This window comes from Orbilia oligospora, assembly GCF_000225545.1.
Source record: "Orbilia oligospora ATCC 24927 unplaced genomic scaffold scaffold00006, whole genome shotgun sequence".
NCBI classification, from domain to species: Eukaryota; Fungi; Ascomycota; class Orbiliomycetes; order Orbiliales; family Orbiliaceae; genus Orbilia; species Orbilia oligospora.
In genome coordinates this window covers 1,495,181-1,517,606 of record NW_011645563.1, presented here as the reverse complement: position 1 = coordinate 1,517,606, position 22,426 = coordinate 1,495,181, and the positions used below count along the sequence as shown (strand labels likewise).

The 22,426-nt window shown below is 45.8% G+C and overlaps 6 protein-coding genes across 6 annotated transcripts; 3 read left to right on the top strand and 3 right to left on the bottom strand.

Moving 5' to 3' along the window:
• Window positions 1-3,147: 3,147 nt before the first annotated feature.
• Window positions 3,148-6,711, top strand: AOL_s00006g465 (uncharacterized protein; the record flags this gene model as incomplete). Its single annotated transcript, XM_011119774.1, has 1 exon — window positions 3,148-6,711. The coding sequence occupies one exon, from the start codon at window positions 3,148-3,150 to the stop codon at window positions 6,709-6,711; it is 3,564 nt and encodes a 1,187-aa protein (XP_011118076.1).
• Window positions 6,712-7,246: 535 nt separating this feature from the next.
• AOL_s00006g464 (uncharacterized protein) lies at window positions 7,247-9,781 on the top strand (the record flags this gene model as incomplete). The annotated part of the gene is made up of 3 exons (XM_011119773.1): window positions 7,247-7,277; window positions 7,350-9,607; window positions 9,671-9,781. The coding sequence occupies 3 exons, from the start codon at window positions 7,247-7,249 to the stop codon at window positions 9,779-9,781; spliced, it is 2,400 nt and encodes a 799-aa protein (XP_011118075.1).
• A 323-nt stretch (window positions 9,782-10,104) lies between these two features.
• Window positions 10,105-11,368, bottom strand: AOL_s00006g463 (uncharacterized protein; the record flags this gene model as incomplete). Its single annotated transcript, XM_011119772.1, has 3 exons — window positions 10,105-10,428; window positions 10,495-11,026; window positions 11,112-11,368. 3 exons carry the CDS (start codon window positions 11,366-11,368, stop codon window positions 10,105-10,107), a joined length of 1,113 nt encoding a protein of 370 aa, XP_011118074.1.
• Window positions 11,369-11,662: 294 nt separating this feature from the next.
• On the bottom strand, window positions 11,663-13,423 carry AOL_s00006g462 (uncharacterized protein; the record flags this gene model as incomplete). The annotated part of the gene is made up of 1 exon (XM_011119771.1): window positions 11,663-13,423. The coding sequence occupies one exon, from the start codon at window positions 13,421-13,423 to the stop codon at window positions 11,663-11,665; it is 1,761 nt and encodes a 586-aa protein (XP_011118073.1).
• Window positions 13,424-13,891: 468 nt separating this feature from the next.
• AOL_s00006g461 (uncharacterized protein) lies at window positions 13,892-15,746 on the bottom strand (the record flags this gene model as incomplete). The annotated part of the gene is made up of 5 exons (XM_011119770.1): window positions 13,892-14,051; window positions 14,105-14,339; window positions 14,396-15,302; window positions 15,369-15,532; window positions 15,587-15,746. 5 exons carry the CDS (start codon window positions 15,744-15,746, stop codon window positions 13,892-13,894), a joined length of 1,626 nt encoding a protein of 541 aa, XP_011118072.1.
• Window positions 15,747-20,259: 4,513 nt separating this feature from the next.
• AOL_s00006g460 (uncharacterized protein) lies at window positions 20,260-22,141 on the top strand (the record flags this gene model as incomplete). The annotated part of the gene is made up of 3 exons (XM_011119769.1): window positions 20,260-20,325; window positions 20,423-20,505; window positions 20,563-22,141. The coding sequence occupies 3 exons, from the start codon at window positions 20,260-20,262 to the stop codon at window positions 22,139-22,141; spliced, it is 1,728 nt and encodes a 575-aa protein (XP_011118071.1).
• Between the last annotated feature and the right edge of the window lie 285 nt (window positions 22,142-22,426).

Genomic DNA, 22,426 nt, shown 5'->3' with positions numbered 1-22,426 from the left:
TTTGCGATAAAGTGGCCTTGGATATGTTCTACAGCTTTTCTTTTAAGTTTTTTAGGCTTGCGCTCTTTCCGAACGAAGCCGAGAAATAATATGACTGGTGCGCTGTGTTCGAATGCTCATAAGTATTTTCACATTGATGCTAGTCCGTTTGTAATCGTTATCTTTGTTGAGTAATCAAGATTGTAAGCAGGCAGCACAGATTCGTGGTCCGGAACTTTGATGCAGGTGGAATTCTCATTAGTCTTGGAATACATTAATTCCTTGCCTCGATCTCACGGAATGTCCCTCACGCACACCAAATATCCTGCGCACAGTATATTTCCATACATAGATAATAAAAATAGCGGAGTCCGAGCTTGGTAATGTATATGCATAGTTTTTACGAAGTTTTAGTGTTCTAGGATTTATTGAGGAACCCGTATAGGTTTAGTAAGGGATAATTGAAGGGGATACCTGGCAGCTGGCTCCGCTTCGAGCGCCTGGATCTGAGGCTAGGTAGCTGAAGATTTCCAAGTTTACCGCTCGGTACCCTTTTTCTGGTTAGCTTCCCCAGAGCCCGTTCGAAACAACTGCATCCACGCATCCAAGCTAGTCCCATCCCTTTTCCGCGGTATGTTTTAAGTCTTGCCATTGTATTCGGCCCCACTACCATCTCGCCTCTCTCACCAATTGGCGGTACACTTCCTTCCTCCAGTCGCTGTCTCATTGACGGTTCATATTTTCGATATTTGTAAAGATCAGTGCTCTCCATATCTCCTTTGATATCTATCCCAGTTGCATTCCAGGGTAGGTACCCTCGGATAAGGCTTACCGCCTGACAGCTCATGCCGCCATACATCCGGAACTCACGCTCGACTTCAGTCTCAGTTTGGTCATACAAACTAGTAAAGAAAGATAATTCCTCCAAAGCACGATCTTCAAAAAGTTGACTTGGATCAGCTGTTCCTTCTAGTTCTCTAAATTCGCGTTCGGCTATCAGACTTCCTATCGGGTTCCCAATGTATAGCCGCATGCGATTAGGATCGTTTTCTTTCTTACAAACTATTTGTCGGTTGAATATAATTGGATATAGATATATAAGTTAAGCGCTCGAGCCATTAAAAGCTGAATCAGAAGCGACACTAGTAGTCTCTAGGGAAACGACAAGAAAAAACTAACCGAAGAAATCTTGTTCCGGATAGTCCTTCATCCGGAACGAAGGTGTCCCTATCTGTGGGTTTATAACGTCGGTATCCATTTCAAACCATAGTTGTAATGACAATAAACGATCCGCTTCTGTCTCCGACGAGCTTGGGTATGGCGGCATTACTAGGAACCTGTGACGCATCAGAGTTATAATGAAACATACCAGAAATATTACTTGCAGCAATAAGATTATACAAGCATAGGTATACAGGACTTCTCCATGCACCCCAAGAGTCAAGTCGACCAACACTTACAATCCGGCATCTTCGATTTTATTGGTCATCTGAACCGCAGTCTGGCGATTCGGCTTCGATGAGTCTCCACCTTTCAAATATTCTGGTACAGGAACCGAAACATAGAGCTTTAGTTTATAAAAGAAAAATGGCTCTAAAACCGGCCATAGGCTCGCACGGTAATCTATGGTGCCCCACTTCAAAACATCGACGTCACAGGCAGATTCCTCGTTACGGATTTTTGGCTTCGCCGGTCAAAGAATTGTATATTAGGGGTTTTGAAGTCATTGTAATCACAGATTTCAACCGTGGAGCGACGTGCGTCAAACGAGGCAAATTGACAAACTAGTAGAGTGTTAGAAATAATTAGTCGTTAGCAGAAACTCCACCATATCTATTAACCCCCAGGGGTATTATGTATTTTGATACTGAGTCTGTAAGCTTTATTTCGGGTGAGGTCTTACGAAGATAGACATCGTCCATATCTATTATCTTCTTATCCCTGGGATCTATAGGTCGAATATATATTACGAAAGGCCACGTCTCAGACGATTCAAGTAGGTCTTGGGCAAGAGAGCCCATAAATATGACAAACAAGCTCCATAACGAGGTCTTCAAACCGTGTGCGGGCATTTTGGATAATATAGCGATTTAAATCCACCTGAGCCACAGTACCTGCTGCTCTTAAATCCGCACGTGGGGCCTTGTCGATCGCCCTCGCTCTCAATTTGGTGGCTCGGTGGGCAGAACCGCGGAGAATCGCAACTCTCAACCATTGACACTCTAGCATTGAACTCGCTTAACTGGACTTATGGGGGCTCAATTGGCAGTTGGGCAATAGGGAACGGGATTTGAGAGAATAATTGTCATATTTCGTCCGCAATGTTAAAACGGGTTGTTGTTGAAATTGCCGCATACCATATATACCTAAATATATCCAAATTTGTAAGCCCAGTTTGGCACAAATACATGTATATACAATGGTTCCATGGAGGGCCCCTACGTTCAACTTTCCGCAGCCTCGTCCAACTCTTGCTTGTACAAATGTAGGAATGATTGAAGTCTTCGGGCTCTTTTAATTTTCTTGGAAGAAGGTTTTTATCCAAGTTTCTAAATCCGAATGGCATATCAATAAATTATGATCTTATAGCGGGTCAGTTAAGTTGTCCCATGTGTGCACAAACTATGCCTATAGGTTTTCGAATCCTCAGGTAACAAAATCCCTGAACACTCAATAATGCACTCTTCTATGATCTGTAGAAATTTACCCTATATACTAACAAGTATTTAAAGTTGTCTGAGACTTTTTAGTCAGTGTACTGTGCCCTAGTATGAGGATTTTAAATCCTAGTTCGCGAGTCGGAGAAAATACTTTTAACATTTTGTTCACAAAGATAACTTAATGGCAGACCGAAGCAAGATGGAGCACATTTGCAACATTAAAATTATAGAGTTTATGACTGAAATTCATGCTTTCATCAAGGCCGGTAATTTGACTTATTCATGGCCAGAAAATTGTATTTTTAGATGATGAATGACTTGAATTAGGAAAATAGCAATCCGCGATCCCGAAAGAGCCCTTAAGATTCTCAAGGGAAAAGTCCGCCAAATAGCCTATTCTTAAGTGTGTCTAGTAAGTTTGGGATGTCTATCTCATTACAGTTCTACCACCAGTCGGACCCAGCCGCCGCGGAAATAGGACTCTGAAGTGACATTCCAGTCTTTCATCATGTCCGGGAGCAGTCTAACTACAATATATCTCTTTTTACTTCAAATCCTGATAGCACAGAACAGCTTTGCTTGGCAGCAAATCAATATCGAAACTGGTGGAGAGGACTGGTTCCGTAGTTCTGTTGCCGCGAGTCCAGATTATTATAGGCACAGCAGCTATTCTGATCTTTCTCAGTGCTATAGAACTCCAAAGGCGCAGCCGATACACCTCAAAGGCCTAGCTATTTGGAACCGACACAGTTACGACCAAAGCCCGGATATCCGCTCCGTGGGATTTTACAACAACTCGAATTGCAATAGGTTGACTCAAGGAAATGGGAAATATGAGATTAGGAGCGTTCCGTATGCGATAGTCACGCTTGACCCTGAGAAACTCGCAGGTGTAAGTATCGTCGATTTGACCGATACAGGGATCGAAGTCTTTGCTAGTTCTTGGAAAGCCATCGATATAGAGAGGGAGCGACAAACCGGAGGCATTCTGGTCGATGTACCCGATACAATGCTGAGCGATTCGGTATTAGTTTGGCGTGGGGAAGGCGACTCAGAAGTTCCAGCGGGACAGCAAGGTTGGGAACCGCTTACGGGCGGAGTCACACATATAGATCCAGGCCTATGGAGTTATTTGACAGGCTCCATGCTAAATTTATATCTGAGAGAAATGGCCGAAAGAGTCTTAAACCCTGGGTGGGTTGAAATCCCGGGGGCACTGGAAAAGTCCATCAGTAGGCTGATGAATCCATACATCAGTTTGAGGAATAACGAAGTCGTTAAGCTTATGCTTGGTGAAGCCCTCAGGAACGGACTTCAAAGGCTACTAGAGTTGCCTTATGTATCAATGGAATGGGCAAGACCTTACTCTGTTCATCCCTTCATTGATGTCAAGTCATTATCTGGTATTGAGTTTCTAGGACGAACCGGGCCCGGGCAGCTTAATGCCATAGAAAGACGACGTGGGGGATCTCTGACGCCACGGCGTACTCCTCAAGAAGTCCAGCTCGACCTCTCTCTGGCAAGTATCATCTCAGAACCACTAGCAAATTTGAAGACAAACAAACCGTCCCAATCGGCCGTAGAAAATAGCTTGGCTGCATCGGGAAATAGACATTGGTGGATGGGAGGAATAATAGCACAGTGGGAGTATATGACCTCGGTTTTGCTAGAAGCCCGCAGACAATATAACCAACTTGAATTTGGATCACCGAATAGAGGCCCGCAAGGACAATTGCAAATTGCAAATCAAGCGGAACCCCAAAGCAATATCATAGATATAGAGTATCCCGAAGCTCCGCCAGAGCGGCGGGCACAGCTGCCTATTCAACAAAACCGATTTCAAGATCAATTTGGAGGCCGAATTATTCCGGAAGGCTCTATACTAAGAGAAAGTCGAATACCACCAGAAAAGGAAGTACAGGCCTTGGGAAGGAAAAAGCCATCTTCGAATAGGGGAACGCAGACGGAGCCAGTAGAAGGGGATATAGAAACACAGACAGAGAATCCAACGCGTCGAATGCAGCTGGAAATTGACACACAAACAGACCCCGTGCAAATGATGAGAGGAATTCAAACCGAAGAACAATTGCAGCCTCAATCAAATATGGAAACGCAAACAGAAGCTCCAATACAACCAGAAACAGGTATCCAAACAGAGGACCCAATATGGCCTGAGATGGGTATCCAAACAGAAGGCCCAATACGCTTAGAGTTTGGAATGCAGACGGAAAGACCTGTTCAGCCAGACGTACAAATACAGACGGAAGTATTTATCAACCCAGAAGCAGGAGTGCAAACAGAAAGGCCCGCTCTAGCTGAGATGGAAATACAAACGGAAGAGCAGCCAGAAGTAGGGATGCAAACTGAGAGGCCTGCTCAGTTAGAAGTCAAATTACAGACGGAATATCAACCTGAAATAGGGATGCAAACCGAAAGACCGGCTCTAGCAGAGATGGAAATACAGACGGAACAATTTATAGGACCAGAGGCCGGGATACAGACAGAAAGGCCGGCTCAGTTAGAAGTTGAACTACAAACTGAGGAGCAACCAGAAATTGGGATGCAAACAGAAAGACGTACTCAGTTCGAGGTTGAGTTACAAACTGAAGAGCAGCCACAAATTGGGATACAAACTGAGAGACCAGTTCAAAGACAAATGGAAATACAAACAGAAAACTTTAGAGAACCAGAGGCGGGGATACAGACAGAAAGGCCGGTTCAGACAGAGATAGAGACACAAACCGAGTATTTCATGGAACCAGAGACAGGGGTACAGACGGACAGACCGGTCCGAACAGAAATGGAAATACAAACGGAAGACATTATTACACCAGGGATAGGGATACAAACCGAGGACCGAGCACCAACAGGAGAGCACAGGCATGCAGCACACCAAACAGATCTGGAAGACTTTCAAGCCAACATAGAATCACCTGCACAAAGTTCTTCATCCTATCGATCAGGTGAGCAGTCAGACGCGTGGCCAGATGTACAAATACGATTACGTCTAAACCAACCACAAAATGTACGAATAGGACCAGAGAATATACTAAACCCTGATGTATCGTCACCGGGACACCAATCTTTGCAAGAACAATCAGAGGCAGATGCAAGGGACCAGTCAGAAACTAGTGCGGTGAACCAGCTAGTAAACGAGGAGATATATCTATCAGAGGTAGACGCGGCTGACCAGGAAGGGCAAAGTGCAGCAAATCAACTTGAACCTAGCGAGATATATAGATCGGAAGCACGTAGTGCATCCCGACTAGAGACGGGAGAAATCTACGAGTCAGGGGTGAGCTCCCAATTTGAGTCTCCGGAAGACCAGTTAGAAGCAAGCTCCCTATACGAGCCATCACAAGAGCCATCGAGGGGAAGTTCACGATACTCACCACCGCGAGACGAGTTGGGAGGCCCACAACAGTTAGGGCAACTATTACGGGAACCATTCCAACGAGAAGGACAGGAAGATCAGCCTAATGAGCAAGTACAATCTGAGGTACAAATACAATCAGATATAGATGAAGAGAATCTAGAATATCAAGCGCAGGTGGAAACGAGCCCTCCTTTGATTTTGCTTGGGACGGGCATTCCTGAACTCGAAGCTCCGAACTTTGATATCAATGGGATTCAGAATGCGGACTTTCGTAGTATTAACGATTTGAGTGCCCTTCGAAACTTTGACCCCCAATTCCTCGACCAAGAGGAACTCCGTCGGTTGCTGGGCCCCAACAGGCCTCGATCGGAACCATTCAGTATTAGATATGCTGCTAGCCCCCCGAAATATAATTTCAATCCTTTAGCTGAAGCCGTTCCAACAGTTGACCCCTCTGACTACCTCCTCCGAAAGTTAAGAGAGGCCGGTCTCGAACCCGGAGCAATGAGCTCGATCGATTTTCCAGGAGAGTCATTCACAGGGGACGATTTTCGAGGCCCCCAAGATGATCTAGAGAATGAAAATGAAACGGGGGATTCTATAAGGCGAAGACATCGAATGAACCTGCCCGACCTTGGCCTTGGTACTTCGCAGGTGGAAGGGAATAGTCGTATAGATCTCCAGGACCAAAGCTAAAGCGGTTGATATCCCGTTCCCACCAGAGCATCCTGTAATACCCAGCCTAACTTTACCCTTTTCATGAATTATACAATCACTTCATAAGTAAAGAGCAATATAGACTAGCTTACAAAATTTAAAACTCGGCGCTTAGCAAGAGATCTGTAGCTTAATATAACAAATTATATAGTCCCAAAAGGACAAGACTACTATATATATGGAGTTTCTTAAATTCGGGAAGGTGGCAATGGGGGTATTTTGCTGGGGGCTTTGGGCTGGCAATTGCAATGCTGAATTTTGGTTGAAGACGCTCCACACCGTCCAATATCTAGTCTCGGTGACCCTTCATGTGTTGGTCCAACATCATGCTTCGAAATCCAACAGCAGAATGTGTTGCCCACCTTTAGCCAATCAAACCCGTCTGAATTTTTTTGGTTATCCCCCACACCCCACCAACATCACCACCAATCGCATCGGAAGGCAGCGCCACCACCACCATCGGGCCCATATCGACGCCATCTGTATAGCGATAGCAAGTCGCTTTATAGTCCCTATGGCGGAGATGTATAAATCTAGGTCGCCAGGTATGTTCTTCACCTTGTAATCAAGCTACTGACCCCAAGCATTGTTCGCTTTAACATATGTCCCTGTTGTAGACCTCATCGAGCTCTGGCACACCATACGGATTCCTCTCATCATCGCCATTGGTGTTCTATATATTACCATCCGTCTCAGAAGTATACTTCGAGCTCGAACCCCCGTTCTTACAACTCCTCCAAGTCCCTCCAAGCTTGAGCCACAACTTTGTGCAGAGCCTGATGGCACGGTCATCCTCCCCGAAAAGTTTGAAGCTACTTCGCCTTCAAATAAAAGACGAAAACTATCTCCTGCTAAAAATGTGCCAAAGCGAATTACGGGCGGCGAAGCCCGAAAGAAGAAGCCAACAAAGCCAAATGTGGATGCCCCACCAGCTGTTGAGGGGGGTGAAGAAATCACCCAACCGAACGGTAAATTGATACAGGTTTTTATATTTTACTCTTCCTTGACTGGGTCAACCGCCAAATATGCCGAAAAACTATCCAATGACCTTTTCTCCGAACCACTACATATCCCGAAACCGACACCACCTTCAGTCGACAATGCCGAACCTGGACCAGTTGTTGAAAAGGCCACATTCCTCGCGCCGATCGTCGAAAATTTAGACTACCTCGACCTGGACGACTATTTCATCTCGCCGGCCACTGTCAAAGGACCGAATACCACCTCCGTTTATCTTCTACTAATCCCGACTTATGAAATAACTTCCCCTGTCGACGCTTTCCTCGAGCATCTTTCCGAAACTCACAATGATTTCCGTATAGACACTCGCCCACTCCGGTCTCTAGCCGGGTTCTCTGTATTTGGGTTTGGTGACAAGGAAGGTTGGCCAACGGAGGAAGGTCGGGGTGGTGGTGTTTTCTGCGGTCAAGCAAAGGAAGCGGATAGATGGATGTCTAAACTTACTGGCGGGAAACGTGTATTCCCTATTGGCATGGGAGACGTCAAAGGTGATGCCCTAGCTAGTATGGACGAATGGAGAAAGCATCTTGAGATTGCACTCAACGATCTAGCTACAGGCGAGATACTTCCAGAATCTACGGGTGTGGATAGTGAAGACGAGGAGGATGTCGCTCAAGATGCAGCTACCACCGAGCCTCTAGTTGACGTTGAAGATATCGGTAACTCTATACGGTCTTCGAAGCCTCCTAAATCTAAGAAGTCAAGTGCTCCGCTTGCCGTTGATTTTACCACGACCAATCCGCGAACCTCAAAGCTCAAAGAGATGGTTCCGACATCTTCTCCCACGCATTCCGCTCTAACAAAACAAGGTTACACAATTGTCGGCTCCCACTCTGGCGTTAAACTCTGTCGCTGGACCAAATCTGCCCTTCGTGGTCGAGGGTCTTGTTACAAATATTCTTTCTACGGCATAAAATCGCATCTTTGCATGGAGACGACTCCATCTCTCTCTTGCAGTAACAAATGTGTTTTCTGTTGGCGCCATGGTACAAATCCCGTCTCTACAACCTGGAACTGGGTCGTCGACCCCCCAGAAATGATTTTATCAGGGGCAATGGAGGGACACTACAAAAAAATCAAAATCCTCAAGGGTGTACCAGGAATTCGCGCAGACCGATTTGCGGAAGCATTCCGAATTCGACATTGCGCTCTGAGTCTAGTCGGAGAACCGATATTTTATCCACATATAAACGAGTTCCTATCTATGCTACACGCTCGTCATATCTCCAGTTTCTTGGTTTGCAATGCTCAGCATCCCGACCAACTTGCACGATTGCAATATGTTACCCAATTGTATGTCAGCATCGACGCATCAAATAAGGAATCGTTGAGGCGAATAGATAGGCCCTTACATCGTGACTTCTGGGAGAGGTTCATGAAGTGCCTTGACATTATTAAGGCAAAGAAAGATAGGATGCGGACAGTATACCGCCTAACTCTTGTCAAAGGCTTTAACATCGAAGATGAAGTTGAAGGGTACGCGAATCTCGTAGAAAAGGGTCTACCAGCGTTCGTAGAGGTCAAGGGTGTCACATATTGCGGTACTTCGACTTCGGTCGGTGCAGGACTGTCGATGCAGAATGTCCCATTTTACGAGGAAGTCTGCGAGTTTGTTAAACGGCTCAATGAAGCGTTGCAGAAACGGGGACTAGGATACGGCATCGCTGCTGAGCATGCACATAGTTGTTGTATTCTGATTGCGAGTAATGATTATTTCATTGATGGTAGGTGGCATACTGTTATTGATTACCAAAAGTTCTTTGAATTGTTGGAAGAAGGTAAGGAATTCGGGCCATTGGATTATGTGGGACCCCCGACGGAGGAGTGGGCGGTTTGGGGGAATGGAGGATTTAATGTGAGTATCAACAACCAGCAGCCTAGTATGAGAGCATCATCACTAATGATACATTTGTTTTAGCCCGCGGATGAGAGAGTATATAAAAAGGGAAAGCATAAAGAAAAAACCGCAGAAGAAGTTGCGGCGGAGCTGGCGGCTGAAGCAGCTGAAGCAGAGAGTGGCTGCGGCTAGAAGTTGGCCTCGGCCTCAAAATGTCGTATCCTTGAATATTGGAGATCTTGTTGTAAGATAGTTGTATCTCAAATTGATCTGTTCGAGCCCAGTAAAAACAGTATGGTGGCGACCTCATTTGATTTCGGAAATATCAATCAAGGATATATCGATATCGAAAGAAGAAACAACGAGTGAAAGTGAATTCTTTTGGAGATTTTCCATTAATGTGATTTATTATTCTACAACGCAAAATTCAAGAAAACATAGTGTACAGTCCCAGCATTGCATCCCAAGCGCCAGATAAACCGCGACCCCCCATAAATCATTCCTTTCGAGCCAGCTCAGCTGAAAAAGAATGAATTTTCACTCTTATCCCTCCTAATCATGTTGGCGTAGTCCTTGTTCGGATCAAAGGTCTCCCACATACTGGCTGGGAAAATATGCTTGTTTCGTTCGTACCACCTCCTATCTACGACCTTCGTAAGGGTTGGCTCATCTGGCGGCCTGTCGCTTTCCGATTTCTTATCCTTGTCATTCTTTCCTGAAGACGAAGCAGAAGAATCATCAATCTTTCCATCCTTTAACGTCAGCGCTGACGGATAATCGAACAGCTTGCCGTGAGGACCAACGGTGCCATTGACGATAAAGTAATAGAATTCGTAATGCTATAAATACCAAATAGTTAGCCACCACTCCCCGTCAACAATAGAAAGGAATTTAGAGCAGCTTACGTGAGGAATGATGATCTCTCCGCGGACGAACATCAAATCGTCAACACTAACTCTGTGCCACAAGCCTCTTGTTCTTCTTGCTCGTTCCAGGAACAGCCATACGGCCTCCCCTTTCTTCATTTTACACTCCCCACCTGGGACGTTTGTTCCATCGTAGAAGACAAAAGGTATAGAAATCTCTTCCGCACGGATCGAATCCTGAAGCTTATTGAATTCTTTACGGAGGGATTCCCGCATTTCTGCTTCCTTCCGCAGCGATGCCTTTGTAATAATCGTTGGAGCAGGGACCGCAGTGTTGAATTTACGTTTCGTGACTGTTGTATTTGCGCTTGTATCTGTAGCCTTCTCCGGAGGTGGCGTGGATGTCGCAGCAGGCGTACCGCCACGAGATGGGTTCGCGGATGTCGGTAAAGGCGAGGGTGTTATCGATGGACCAGAGGAATCATCGCCGTCATCGCCGTCGTCAAAGGAAAGGAGACCACGTGATGTAGCTGCCTTCTTGCGCTTTTTTGGCGCTGGGGGCTTAACATTGCTAATCTTGTTAGTCCTACTCTAAAATTCGCGGTATTGAACTTGTTGGAATGGATGTAGTAAAGACAAAGGGAAGAGTGCCTCACCCATCGCTACCAACACTACCGGCGCGACTGCCACCTGCAGACCCCGGCGCGGATTGATTCACATTCGCGGCTTCACGTTCTTTCTGCTCGAGAAGTTCGGCGCGACGTTTCTTGAAATCGGAAAGGTGCACGAGACCAACGGTTTGGGATTTGAGGACATCTTCGAGGGTTTCATTCTGTGATGTAAATCGGAAATTATGAGTTGGACGGTCTACTGCCGGTGCCGATGATTTATTATTCGGATTTGCCGGCGGCATTGTAGCGTACGGGGGCCCTTGGTGAGCTTCACAGGATGTCGATGGTTTTGAATGATGGTGGGGATGATGACACAAGATGGAGAGGATGGGAAATGTTTGGAGGATTCGATTCAAGCCAAGAAACAGGCAGGCGACAAGTCAACGCAGAAAATACCACGGATTGCTTGGCTAAAGCTTCGTATAGTACAAGCATAAAATTCACTAACCCTGAACCCCCCACCCCCCGATAGCAGCAATTAATTCTGGTTTACGAGATAACCCCCGATTATCCTAAACCTTACAGGTAAAGGCAGTCTATAGGATTATCTTCTGTGAAGCGGCTAAACCGCATTTCACTTTTTGCCTCAAGAGGGCCTCGTAAAATTCCAAGTCAAACCCGACACACTGCAAATGCACCCAATGCATAGGGACAGTCCCCGCTAAAATGGGGCCCATGATATCCTCAACTGCCGCAGTACGCCACTTCTCTTCATTCCACCCACAATTTTGCATAAACATATTCTTAGCCCATTCGAATCTCTTCTGAAGAATTGATTCTCCCCAATGCCTCAGCAGTTTACTCCCTCCTGTTGATAAGTGCATCCAGTTCTCGAACGCACTAAGCTTAACAACCTCTGCTACCTTATATTGACCACAATACTCCCATTGATGAGGCCTTCGAGCGACGAAGAGGGGGAAATTCTTTTGAGTTTTCGAAATCGGGTCAGTTGATGTTTCAGATAACTGCATCATGCTCCCGTTTTCCCCTGCCTTCCTAGGCGCATGAGGATTCCAAGCAGGCTGAATTGCCATATAACCTTTTGTTTGGATTGGAGCATTCGGCTTTCCGGCGGAGGTGGTAACAACAACAGCTCTAAGATTCCCCCCAATCAATGGACTAATATGGTCCCGTCGACTGAAGAATTCTAAAGGTTTAGGGATCGTGGCAGCAATTTCTCGGGGTAAGTCAGCAAGGCGTAACTGGCCAGAAGGAAACGTCGTCTCCTGGCTTTCAGATGATACACTCTCGTATTCACTAGATGTAGGTGAGCTGCTGCCAGCCTTTCGTATCGGCGGCGGGGACGGTTCCGGTAGTGAAGTTGTCAACTGATCGGTTGTCTTTCCCTCTGTGGGCGGTGTTTGTTTGATTGGGTGGTTGATTGTATTCATGATTGCGCGGTGTGTACTTTGAGAAAATCCAGGCGCTAAACTAACTCTCTTCTTATATCCTGTAACATTATTTCTTTCAGTTGAAGGCAGGACCAGGCCGCTGATTGATGGCGGTGGTATAGCAGATAGCTCGCTCTTAGGTATCGGGTCTCGGTTTAGCCAGTTTATTTCGGGCATCTTGTTTCCAGCATCCAGAAGTGCTTTCCTTCTTTCTTTTTGAACGTTCACCGTACGTACGAGAAACGGAACTCCCTTAGATGATACAGACTCTCCTGGAGTATCCTCGCTCTGAGACAAATCGTCCACCTCAGAGATAAACTCCGAAGTAAGTTGTGGTTTCCTTGGGGGTCTCCCTCGTCTCTTATGTTGTGGTTTCGGTAAAGAATCGGGCGGCGTAGCAGATCCCAGGAGCAACTGGTTACTGGTATGATCTTCACTTATATCTCTAACAGATGATCTGTGCTTCTTCTTCCCATCGTCTTCATCGTCGAGTTCATGGAGCGGCATGAACATACCGCTATAGTCTAGTTTGGCCTTTTTTCTCATCCTTCCTTCTGGCAAGATATTCGTAGCTGCAATCCCTGCGAATGAACCCTCCTCGTCAACAGTAGTATCCATCTTATCGACCATATCTATGTCCTCACTTTCGCTATAAGCGGATGTATCAATTGGGTCCGGTTCTTCCAGCTCCCCCTCCCCTCCTTGTTCCTCCCAGCGTTTCTGAGCAAGGGTCCTGAAAAGCGAGAGATTCCATGCAGGGTTGTGGAAGCGAAGGTGCTCTGGAACCTGCTCGTCTTGTGGCTCGCCAATAGCCGTTCCAAACGCTGCCCATTCTTTAGGTGTCAGTGGTTCGGTTGGGACAGGAGGTCGAGAGGTTGACTCCCGAAGAAAAGCCACCCGCGCCATAGTTTCACGTCGTTTCGAAGTTGCGCATGTACGTACATGTACCAAGCAAACATGTGCGTGATGAAGTGGTGAAAGGTTTGAGATCGGGACGACGCGACAGAGTTGGTGGAACAGAGGCCAAGTCCAGAGCCGCAACACACATTTTGCAACAAATTACGCATGAGCAAACATTCGCCGATGCCTGATCAGGCCTCCCGCAATATCACTCTCACCGACATAAACGGTGCCAAGGCGGGTATAAGGCCTTTCAAATACACCAGATCACAATATAAAGCCAAGTATGAGATGTTTCGAGAAGAAAACATCTCGAACATCTATAATATGCTATGTGAAGCTCCATCCCAGTAGCCCCGAGCCCAATCCCGCATCCTCGGGTGGAAAAAATTCTGTCTTCCAAAATCTACTGAACTATCGCTATGTATCGATACAAGAAACCGAGCTATACTACAATAACAAAAACCAGTTTCATTACAACTGGTAAACAGTTGTTCGACTGCTGATCCCATCGAATAGCACCGTATTGTTCATTGGGATATACTGCTTGGTGATTACTTTGATAACCTCCTGAGCCACGACGCCGCCAGTCAAACTAGAAATGTTGTGTAATTCTCCACCACCAGCGCGGACACTACTTTCAGTCAGCATTACTCATAGAATTCACATAGATGGTAGTAAGCTTACATTTCACCAATAGCCTTTTCGGTGCCCTCCAGCAATTCCGATGAATATGTGATGCTGAGTTTATCGAGCAGCTCTGTTACGTGTTTTTTCAACTTCTCCGTGTCGGCATCAACCGTCGAATCTTCGGCGCCAGGGGCAGTACGTTGTGCATTAGATTGTTCAGAAATAAATGCTTCATATGCTCTAAGGCCAAGGTAATAATGTATCAGTGATGTAGGATCCGAAAGTTCATTTGCTGGACAGGTGTTATATTAGCAATGAAACTTCATGAAGATAGATACCAGAACCTACAAATAACCTGTGCCTTAGGGCTCTTCTCATACTCTTCATTCAAGCTTCTTCCTCTAATCAATTTAGCATACCCAGCATGCTTGCAGAAAGTCTCTACCTCGCTTTCTGCAATCTCGCCACCATCCCTTCCTAGACCTTTTAAAAGGTCTCGTACAATCCCAACCACGGCGGCCAAATCAGCTCTTGCTTTCGACTTATATATATTCTGCAAACGAATATAATCTTTAGACTCTGCTTTCATATCCGGAAGAGCACCTGGTAACGGGAGCAGTCCATCATTCTTCTCTGAAAATTCTTTGATTGCACGAGCAATTACCCAAAACTGCGTCGATTCTTTTGTTAAGCTTGTACACTTCTCATCTTGAAAGATGGCTCTGGTCTCAGATGGAATGCTGGGAGGGTTGAAATGCGGGAGGACAGCTGCAATAGCTTCTTCGAAGTTTTCCTCATCGGCATTCCACATTTTACTACGAAGGAGGGATTTGAACTCGTTCTTTTGGGAGTAGTTAGACGGGGGCTGATTATCATGGGTAGATTTCCATTCATTGAGGGTTTGAAGGAGAATTAAGACGTAAGGTAGATGGCCATGCTCGTGGGTAGTCATCTTCTCTTGATCATTTATGAAGGCAGTCTTTTCATCAACCAGGGCAGAAAGCTCCGGAAAGGGATTAAATAGGCGCAGATCAACCGTAGATGCCGGATGAGTCTCGACTATTGGATGTTCTGCCAGCGCCAGACGGCAGCTCATTGTAAACCCAACACATTTTACAACGAATATCGGAATACCGAGCGGGTAAAGGATCGCATCGAGTGAAAGGAGGGTATCCGTACAGACATCGCCTGTCGCAATAACGGTTGTGAAGTCTTTAAGCTTCTCCGGGCTCGATTTGACGATATTTTCGATTGTCTGTACAAGAAAACATATTAGTCATCCAGATGGCCCAAAGTTATGTAGCACGGCGCACAAACTAACATCTTTTATGAAATGCCCTTGAACTTCGGGATTCAGTTCGCAAAGCAGTTCACAAGCCTTCTGCGCCCTTGATAGCCCAATGGAACTATCGTCCAGGAAAAAGTTCGTCCCAAGATCCTCGTCCGTAACCACGGCCTGGTCTACAATGGTAAATTGACCAACTCCTACAAACAATAAGTTACGGTCTATTTAATAGTAAGAGTAAACCTCAAGCTTACCGGGCAGTACTAGATTCTTCAAAGTCTCCGACCCAGCCGCTGTAGCATTAATCAGAAGGATATGTGCTGTTTCCAGAGCTTCCTGCCCTCCGGCACCCCACAGGCGAAGCTGTCGGTCATATTTCTTCTCTTTAGCGGTGGGAGCCCCCGGAACAGACATTGGATTCGATAGAAGCGGTGGTAACACTTTTTGGCGACGAGAGTGGTGTTCTGAGTTTTGATGGTTATGTCAAGATGTGAATGCTGAACTGAGGTTGAAGGATCCAAGGTCGTGTCCTGCGCTTTTGGAGGTGAGGTGGGGAGACGTGCAGCGCGGCAGCTGTGGCAGTACACTTATCTGTGGCTGAGTTTCGATGTGGCTAAGATGACATCCTGGTACTAATTCCAACGAAAACAACGCAGAGGTAGAGTCGTCGCAACACACCCGGCTATCAATCATGCAAATCCAAGGTGTACCAACGAGACCAGGGCGCACGTGAAACTTGCCCAAATCACTACAAAAACCGGTCCCGTACCCAGCACCTTGAAAGCTCCAGTGGTACTTGATATTTTACCAAAATCAGCTACTACTCTAGTCTAGTTTAGACGGGAGGGCCAAGAGTCACCAAAACAAATGTCTTCCACGAACCATGAAGCCGGTAAGCTTATTGTTTTCCAGGTTAAATGCAAGTCCGGAAATTGGTAGGCCCAAACCCACCAGTGCACCTCACTCCAACTGGGAGAACTAATTACATCTACTTAAATCAGTCAGGAAATCAGGTACCGTATGAATGATAGGTATCATGCTAACAAACTTAAATGCGCTGAAGCGACACCACTCCAAGTGTCTGTTGTCTTTAAACACATATTTCGATTCAAATCGAAAAAAAAAAACAAAATATGCTGATACAAAACCATAGGCCACTAGGTCTAGTCGCTGCAGAGCTTCCAAGTACTAGCTTGCAAGTGAACTGAGACGGAAGTCTCCCCGCGGCTTCTTTTTAGAGTTTAACGGTAATGTTGCTACCATTTTGCCACAGTAGATCTATAGATTTCCAATAAATTGTAAAAATCAGAATTGCAAGACTATAGCGCTAGTGAAGCCACTCCCTAGCTGGTAAGGCAGTCTATGCTCTATATCTTGACATTCTAGCAGCTGTCTAAAATTTGCATGTGAATATGTATACAGCGGGTGAAGACGTCGACTAGCCTCGAGACCGATATCGACATTGCTGAGGCAAAAACACTGTAAGGCAGTCTTTGACTAATCATATATAAGGCACCACGAAGTCTAAATAGTGCACTGTGACTACCGAGTACTATTGAGATACTATCCTAGGTGACATTTGTTTGATATATTCGGTATCGATATCTGTCGATAAATGTTTATAAATTACAAAATATTCAACGAGGTATACTTGTATAGAAAATCCTATGTATTCGAAAGCGTCTGTCTTGGCCCCTGCAGCGCGCGCCATGGCGCCAGAGGTGCTCAAGTGCCTAGTAATCGCCCCTCCGGATTCATCTTCACGCCCGCTTATCAAACATCCGTTCCTTAATTAGAGGTAGTTTTGGGGGTATTTTGGGGGAAAAAATTGAGATCTGAACGCCCTAAAACCGAAAACGTTAAATGTCTAGACGTCCTGAAAGGTATACCGGTATAACCCTCGCTCTAGTCAGGATAGATCTAATCCTAGACACACCGATTTTTAACTTTCAACTTTACACACCTGCGCAGATACCCGAATTGTACTGCTAAGTATATACACACAGAATTCTAGTAAGCTAGCTATATATTAATTTGAGTTAGTCTAGTACCCAGGCTTCAGGTCAATGATAAAGCCGAATATCGGGATAATGAAGCTATTATCGCAATACATACAATCGCAAGAAAACTCTGCAATACAGCCACATCGCCAACTTGAGGCAGCAATCGAACGCCAGAATTCATGCGTGATGGTACCGATACCCGTATTTTATCCCTCAAACCTGCAATGCATGTTGCGAAACATAACAAGGACAAAATAGGCGATCAGTCACGATTCAGTCCACCCCGTACCCGCAGAATTACTTCCTGTTAGGCACGAGATAATTCGACTACTTAGTTGTATCGGTAATTCTAGGCCTCATGGGACAGTCCCAACGAAGCTAGCTTGCCACTCAAGGTCTCAGTCGGAACATGTATTACTTACCCACTCCCTTGGGTCCTGACTGTCACCCTACGAGATAAAATCGTCAGCGTACCCACAACATTGGCAAAGGCTTGTCAGAAACCAGGGACAAGGGAAATCTCTAGCCTGTAAGAAACCGCATTCCAGCCTCGTGGGTATTCCTACATTTTTGAATTGCATGTCAGGAGAGACACGCCGGCGTCTTAGGCGAGATCATGCATAGTGGCGTCCGAAAGATCCCAAAAGGAAAACACGAGACGGGAGGGTTATTAATATTATATCAGCAAAATATAATATACCTAGGTCCAAGGAGGCGGTTGCCGAGATATGCCAAGTATGCACAGCGAAAGACAAGCCTTTTCGCAGATGGAAATGACAGAATGGTTTCGTCATCTCTGCCAACGAGACCCACCGGTCTGATATCGTGGTATCGATATCGATATCAATCACAAGAGGTGAGATCTAGATAAAGATCCACTAAGTTCTGCATTGTGAGCCTCAATTTTGCGAAAGTTAAGTTTCATTATTGCAGATGCATTAAGTATTCGTAATTAATTGTGTTGGCTTCAGCACAGGATAGTAAAATTTTTCAATAGCCACCAAATCCAGAAACTGTCTCCGAGGGGAGCGCAGTTCAGGTACCTGAAGTTCACGACAAGATTATGAATTAAAAACTTTTGGAGAACTGATTTCGATTCATGTTGCAATACGGAGCGCTCATTCCTTTCAGACACCCCGCACTAACCACACCTCGACTAGCCGCATTCAAGAGACCCCACAATGACAAGGGATCTTGTACGACATCTCGGCAGATCAGGGCCACCCGTTAGGGCACGTTTTCATGCAGACAGCTCTGATTGGATACTTTGAACGACATACATCCGTGATGTCTGCAAGCGGTTGTCCGGCTTCTTCCTTGCATCGTACGAATCGATTATCACCACCCACCAGCCTTCTTGGTGTCTACGACGCTGAAATCATGAAACCAATGGTTGCCTACCAATCCTAGCATGTGGCCATCAGCCGGTGAAAATTTGTCCAAAGTACCATAATGGCGTTCGCCGATATTCGTCTCATGCTCAAATGCCCCCCAAAAAGCCATGCCCGTCGGCCAAGGAAGCCAAAGTTCCAATAATTTCTCCGACCCATGCCTGCCGACTTGGCAGTGGAAAGAAGAAGTCTTGGTCTACATCACCAAGCGTCTTGGAAAAGTCTTAGCTATGAGATTTGCCTGGAACCGATTCGACGACCGCGCTACACAGTACACTGTCGCGTGAGGGACTGCGTTGTTTTCGGTACAAAGATGAGGCTGCACCGAGGCGGTGAAGCCATCTTAGGCATATATATAAGGTTGAGGGAAGGAGAACAGTAGCTGCCTAAGATGGCTCAGAAGAAGTTGCTACAATCCGTGGGTTAAATCTTTGAGTATTTATGACCAAGAATATTGGTTTTGCTGCAAAGGCTGGCGAGTCAATTGTACTATTGGCCCATTAAGTGGGATACAGCGGAGTCTCTCGGATAAGCGGCCGATGGCTAGCTAGCGTAACTTCATCTTGCTATGCCAGATTCCGGAACAAGAATTACATAGCTGCAGCGCTCGGAGGCCACTAGAGTGTCGAAGGGACAAGTTTTCAGCTTTCCGGCTCCTGCAGAGATTAGTGTACGTACCCTACACTTGGGGCATTCCGCATGCCAAAGATCTTCTAATAAAGAGTGATGGGAAAGATTTCGATAAAAAATCGATTTAAATCAAAATGCGTCGACGGCCGGATTTGATCGAGCTAGCTAGTCCCAGGAAAAAGAGAATCATCACTACCTTGGGAAATCCGGGAGATACCTCGACGCTCTAATGACGATGATCTTCATGATAACTCTAGCTAACCTGCATGAACTTGTGCTGTAGAGCTACTTGATTATCGATCAATATCCAAGTGTGGGCATGGTTGAAAACGAATGCGTGATTGGAACCGTTGGCCCCGTTAGAAGCACTTTTCTCGAAAAAATGACACACCGGGTCTCATTGATCAATTGATCTCAGAAATTGCTTTTCTTTCGCAAAAAAAAGTATATTGATAAAAATCAATTACAGCTGCAACATGGCCCGTGGCCTGCCTGCATGGAGGGTCCAAATGTCTCTCTTTCCAAAGCGATATGAATAATGGAATCCTGAACCCAGGCGTAAACCCCCAAGATGCTACCTGGTCCATAGCCGCTATGATGCTGCTTTTACTTGCCTGCGCGACTGCCTGGAGAGCCTGGGCTTGCACGCCCCCGAGAAACGGCAATCGCTGAAAATATAAAAATGCCCCAGCACTCCCGTACTTTCGTCCGGATTCTTTCTAATCTTGGTCACTCACCCTCTTAACCAGGTCTTGATAACGGCTTGTCAGTACTACCGCTGACGATTTCTTGGTTTCACACCGCCTGTTAACGTAATACCAAGGCTTCTTGTCCATTTCTTAGCAAAAGCTTCGCTCTTCTGATTTCTTGGTATTATTTCGACCACGCAACACATCTGACATCATGAAGTGGGAGGAAGAAGGCTTCTCACGTTACGACGTGGACGAACATGGGAATCCTATTACCTTTGTACGAATTCTTTACACTAATTTGCAAATTTGTGCTAGCATCAAGTGTCTTTATCAAGATTTTTGAACTAACAAGTAGCGTTGGTGGATATATATAGGAGCAATATGATCAAAACAAGCCGCTCAAAGGCAAACTGAACTTCCTCACCAGGGGCGAGCTTAAATTACTTTTGATTGCTGGGTAAGAATATGTAACATGCTCGTAGCTATTGTGATATTAGCTAAACATCGTGCCAAGTGTCGGTTTCTTCCTCGACTCTTACGATTTATTCATTATCAATCTCGTTACACCCGTCTGGATCGACGAATACTGGGGCGGCAATGCATCATCTTATCCCTTTTTCCTCCGCGGTTGCGTCAACGGTGCAGCAAATTTCGGCAATGTCATCGGTCAACTTTCTTTTGGCTTCCTCGGCGATGCTTTTGGCCGTCGTTTCGTTTATGGCAAAGAACTCATCATTTGTATCATCGGCATGATTATGGTCATCAGTTTACCTAACAGCATCCCAACACCTCATAAAAAGATGGTTTGGATTCTTTGCTGGCGTATATTCATGGGAGTGGGTATCGGTGGAGATTATCCAATGTCCGCTTCTATTACCTCTGAGCGTACCCACCTGCGTCGTCGAGGTATTCTCCTTGGTTTCATCTTCTCTAACCAGGGATGGGGTACTCTGGCCGGATCTATCGTCACAATCGTTGTTCTAGCAGCTTTCCAGAAAGCTTTGAACGTTGATGGACACGAAGGCCAACTTGACGCAGTTTGGCGTATCCAAATGGGTGTTGCAATCATCCCTGCTATCGCTACTCTTTGGCCCCGTCTTACTATGCCTGAGGGTAAGCAGTTCCTACAGTCCCAGGAACTCAACTCGGCTTCGACATCTAGCGCCTCAGTCGACGCTCAATCTCCTAGAAAGGTTGTCGAAGCTGGTTCCAATGGTTCTGACACTGAGGATTCTGGCATGGCTCGTAAGGGATCGATGGCACCTAACGCCGGCGTCGCACCTCCCGCATTTGTCTCTGGCTCTGAAGTTCAAGAAGCTAAGTTTAATACCTTCTTCGTCTACTTTAGCGAATGGAGACACTTCAAGACTCTATTTGGAACCGCTATGACATGGTTTTTGGTCGATATCGCCTTTTATGGGATCAATTTAAATCAATCCTTCATTCTTTCTGCCATCGGTTTCACTACCGGCAAGAACAACTACCACAAGCTTATGAAAAATGCTTTGGGTAATCTCATCATCGCTGTTGCCGGTTATGTTCCCGGATACTTCTTTACAATCGCGTTTATCGAAATCCTTGGCCGGAAAACAATCCAGATTGGTGGTTTCCTTATCACCGCTTTGCTATTTGGTGTCCTAGCTGGCGATTATCATAACATCCCCACCGCCGGAAAATTTGTTTGCTTCGCCTTCGCACAGTTCTTCTTTAACTTCGGACCAAACGCCACAACTTTCATTGTTCCGGCTGAAGTTTTCCCATCTCGTGTCCGTGGTTTCGCACACGGTCTTAGTGCTGCCGTCGGCAAGCTCGGAGCTATCTTATCTGCCATCCTCTTCAATTGGCTTGCGTCGTACAAGATCGGACTGCCTAATGTGCTCTGGATCTTCTTCGGGTGCAATATTTTGGGAGCTATCATCACATACTTCTTCATCCCAGAAACTAAGGGACGTGATGCAGATGTTGTCGATTACGAGGAATGGTTGGAGGCCAACCCTGGCGCAAAGCCCAACACTAGAAGAGCTGAAGGAATGTTGGGCGGAAAAGGTCCAGCTAGCGATCTAGAGAGGGAGCCTGAGAAGATTGAAGCTTAAAGGCTTCTTTTCCTGATAAAACCCCGGCTCGGTTGGTTAAAACGTCTTTGTAATATGCTTGAGTTTTTTGTCTTTCGGTTGGCAAGTTAGGTTTTTGCTTTTGAAGTGGAGTGTCCCTTCTCTCTTTGGGTTTTGTAATGGTGACTTGCATATGGAGTGCTGCTAGGAAGAACTAGGAGCTACAGTTCGAGTTAATAATTTAACATCACAATTTTCTGTTGTCTCTTGTAGTATCTATAAGCTTCAACCCTGCTTAGAAGGGTCCTCGTAAGAGTAATATGTAAC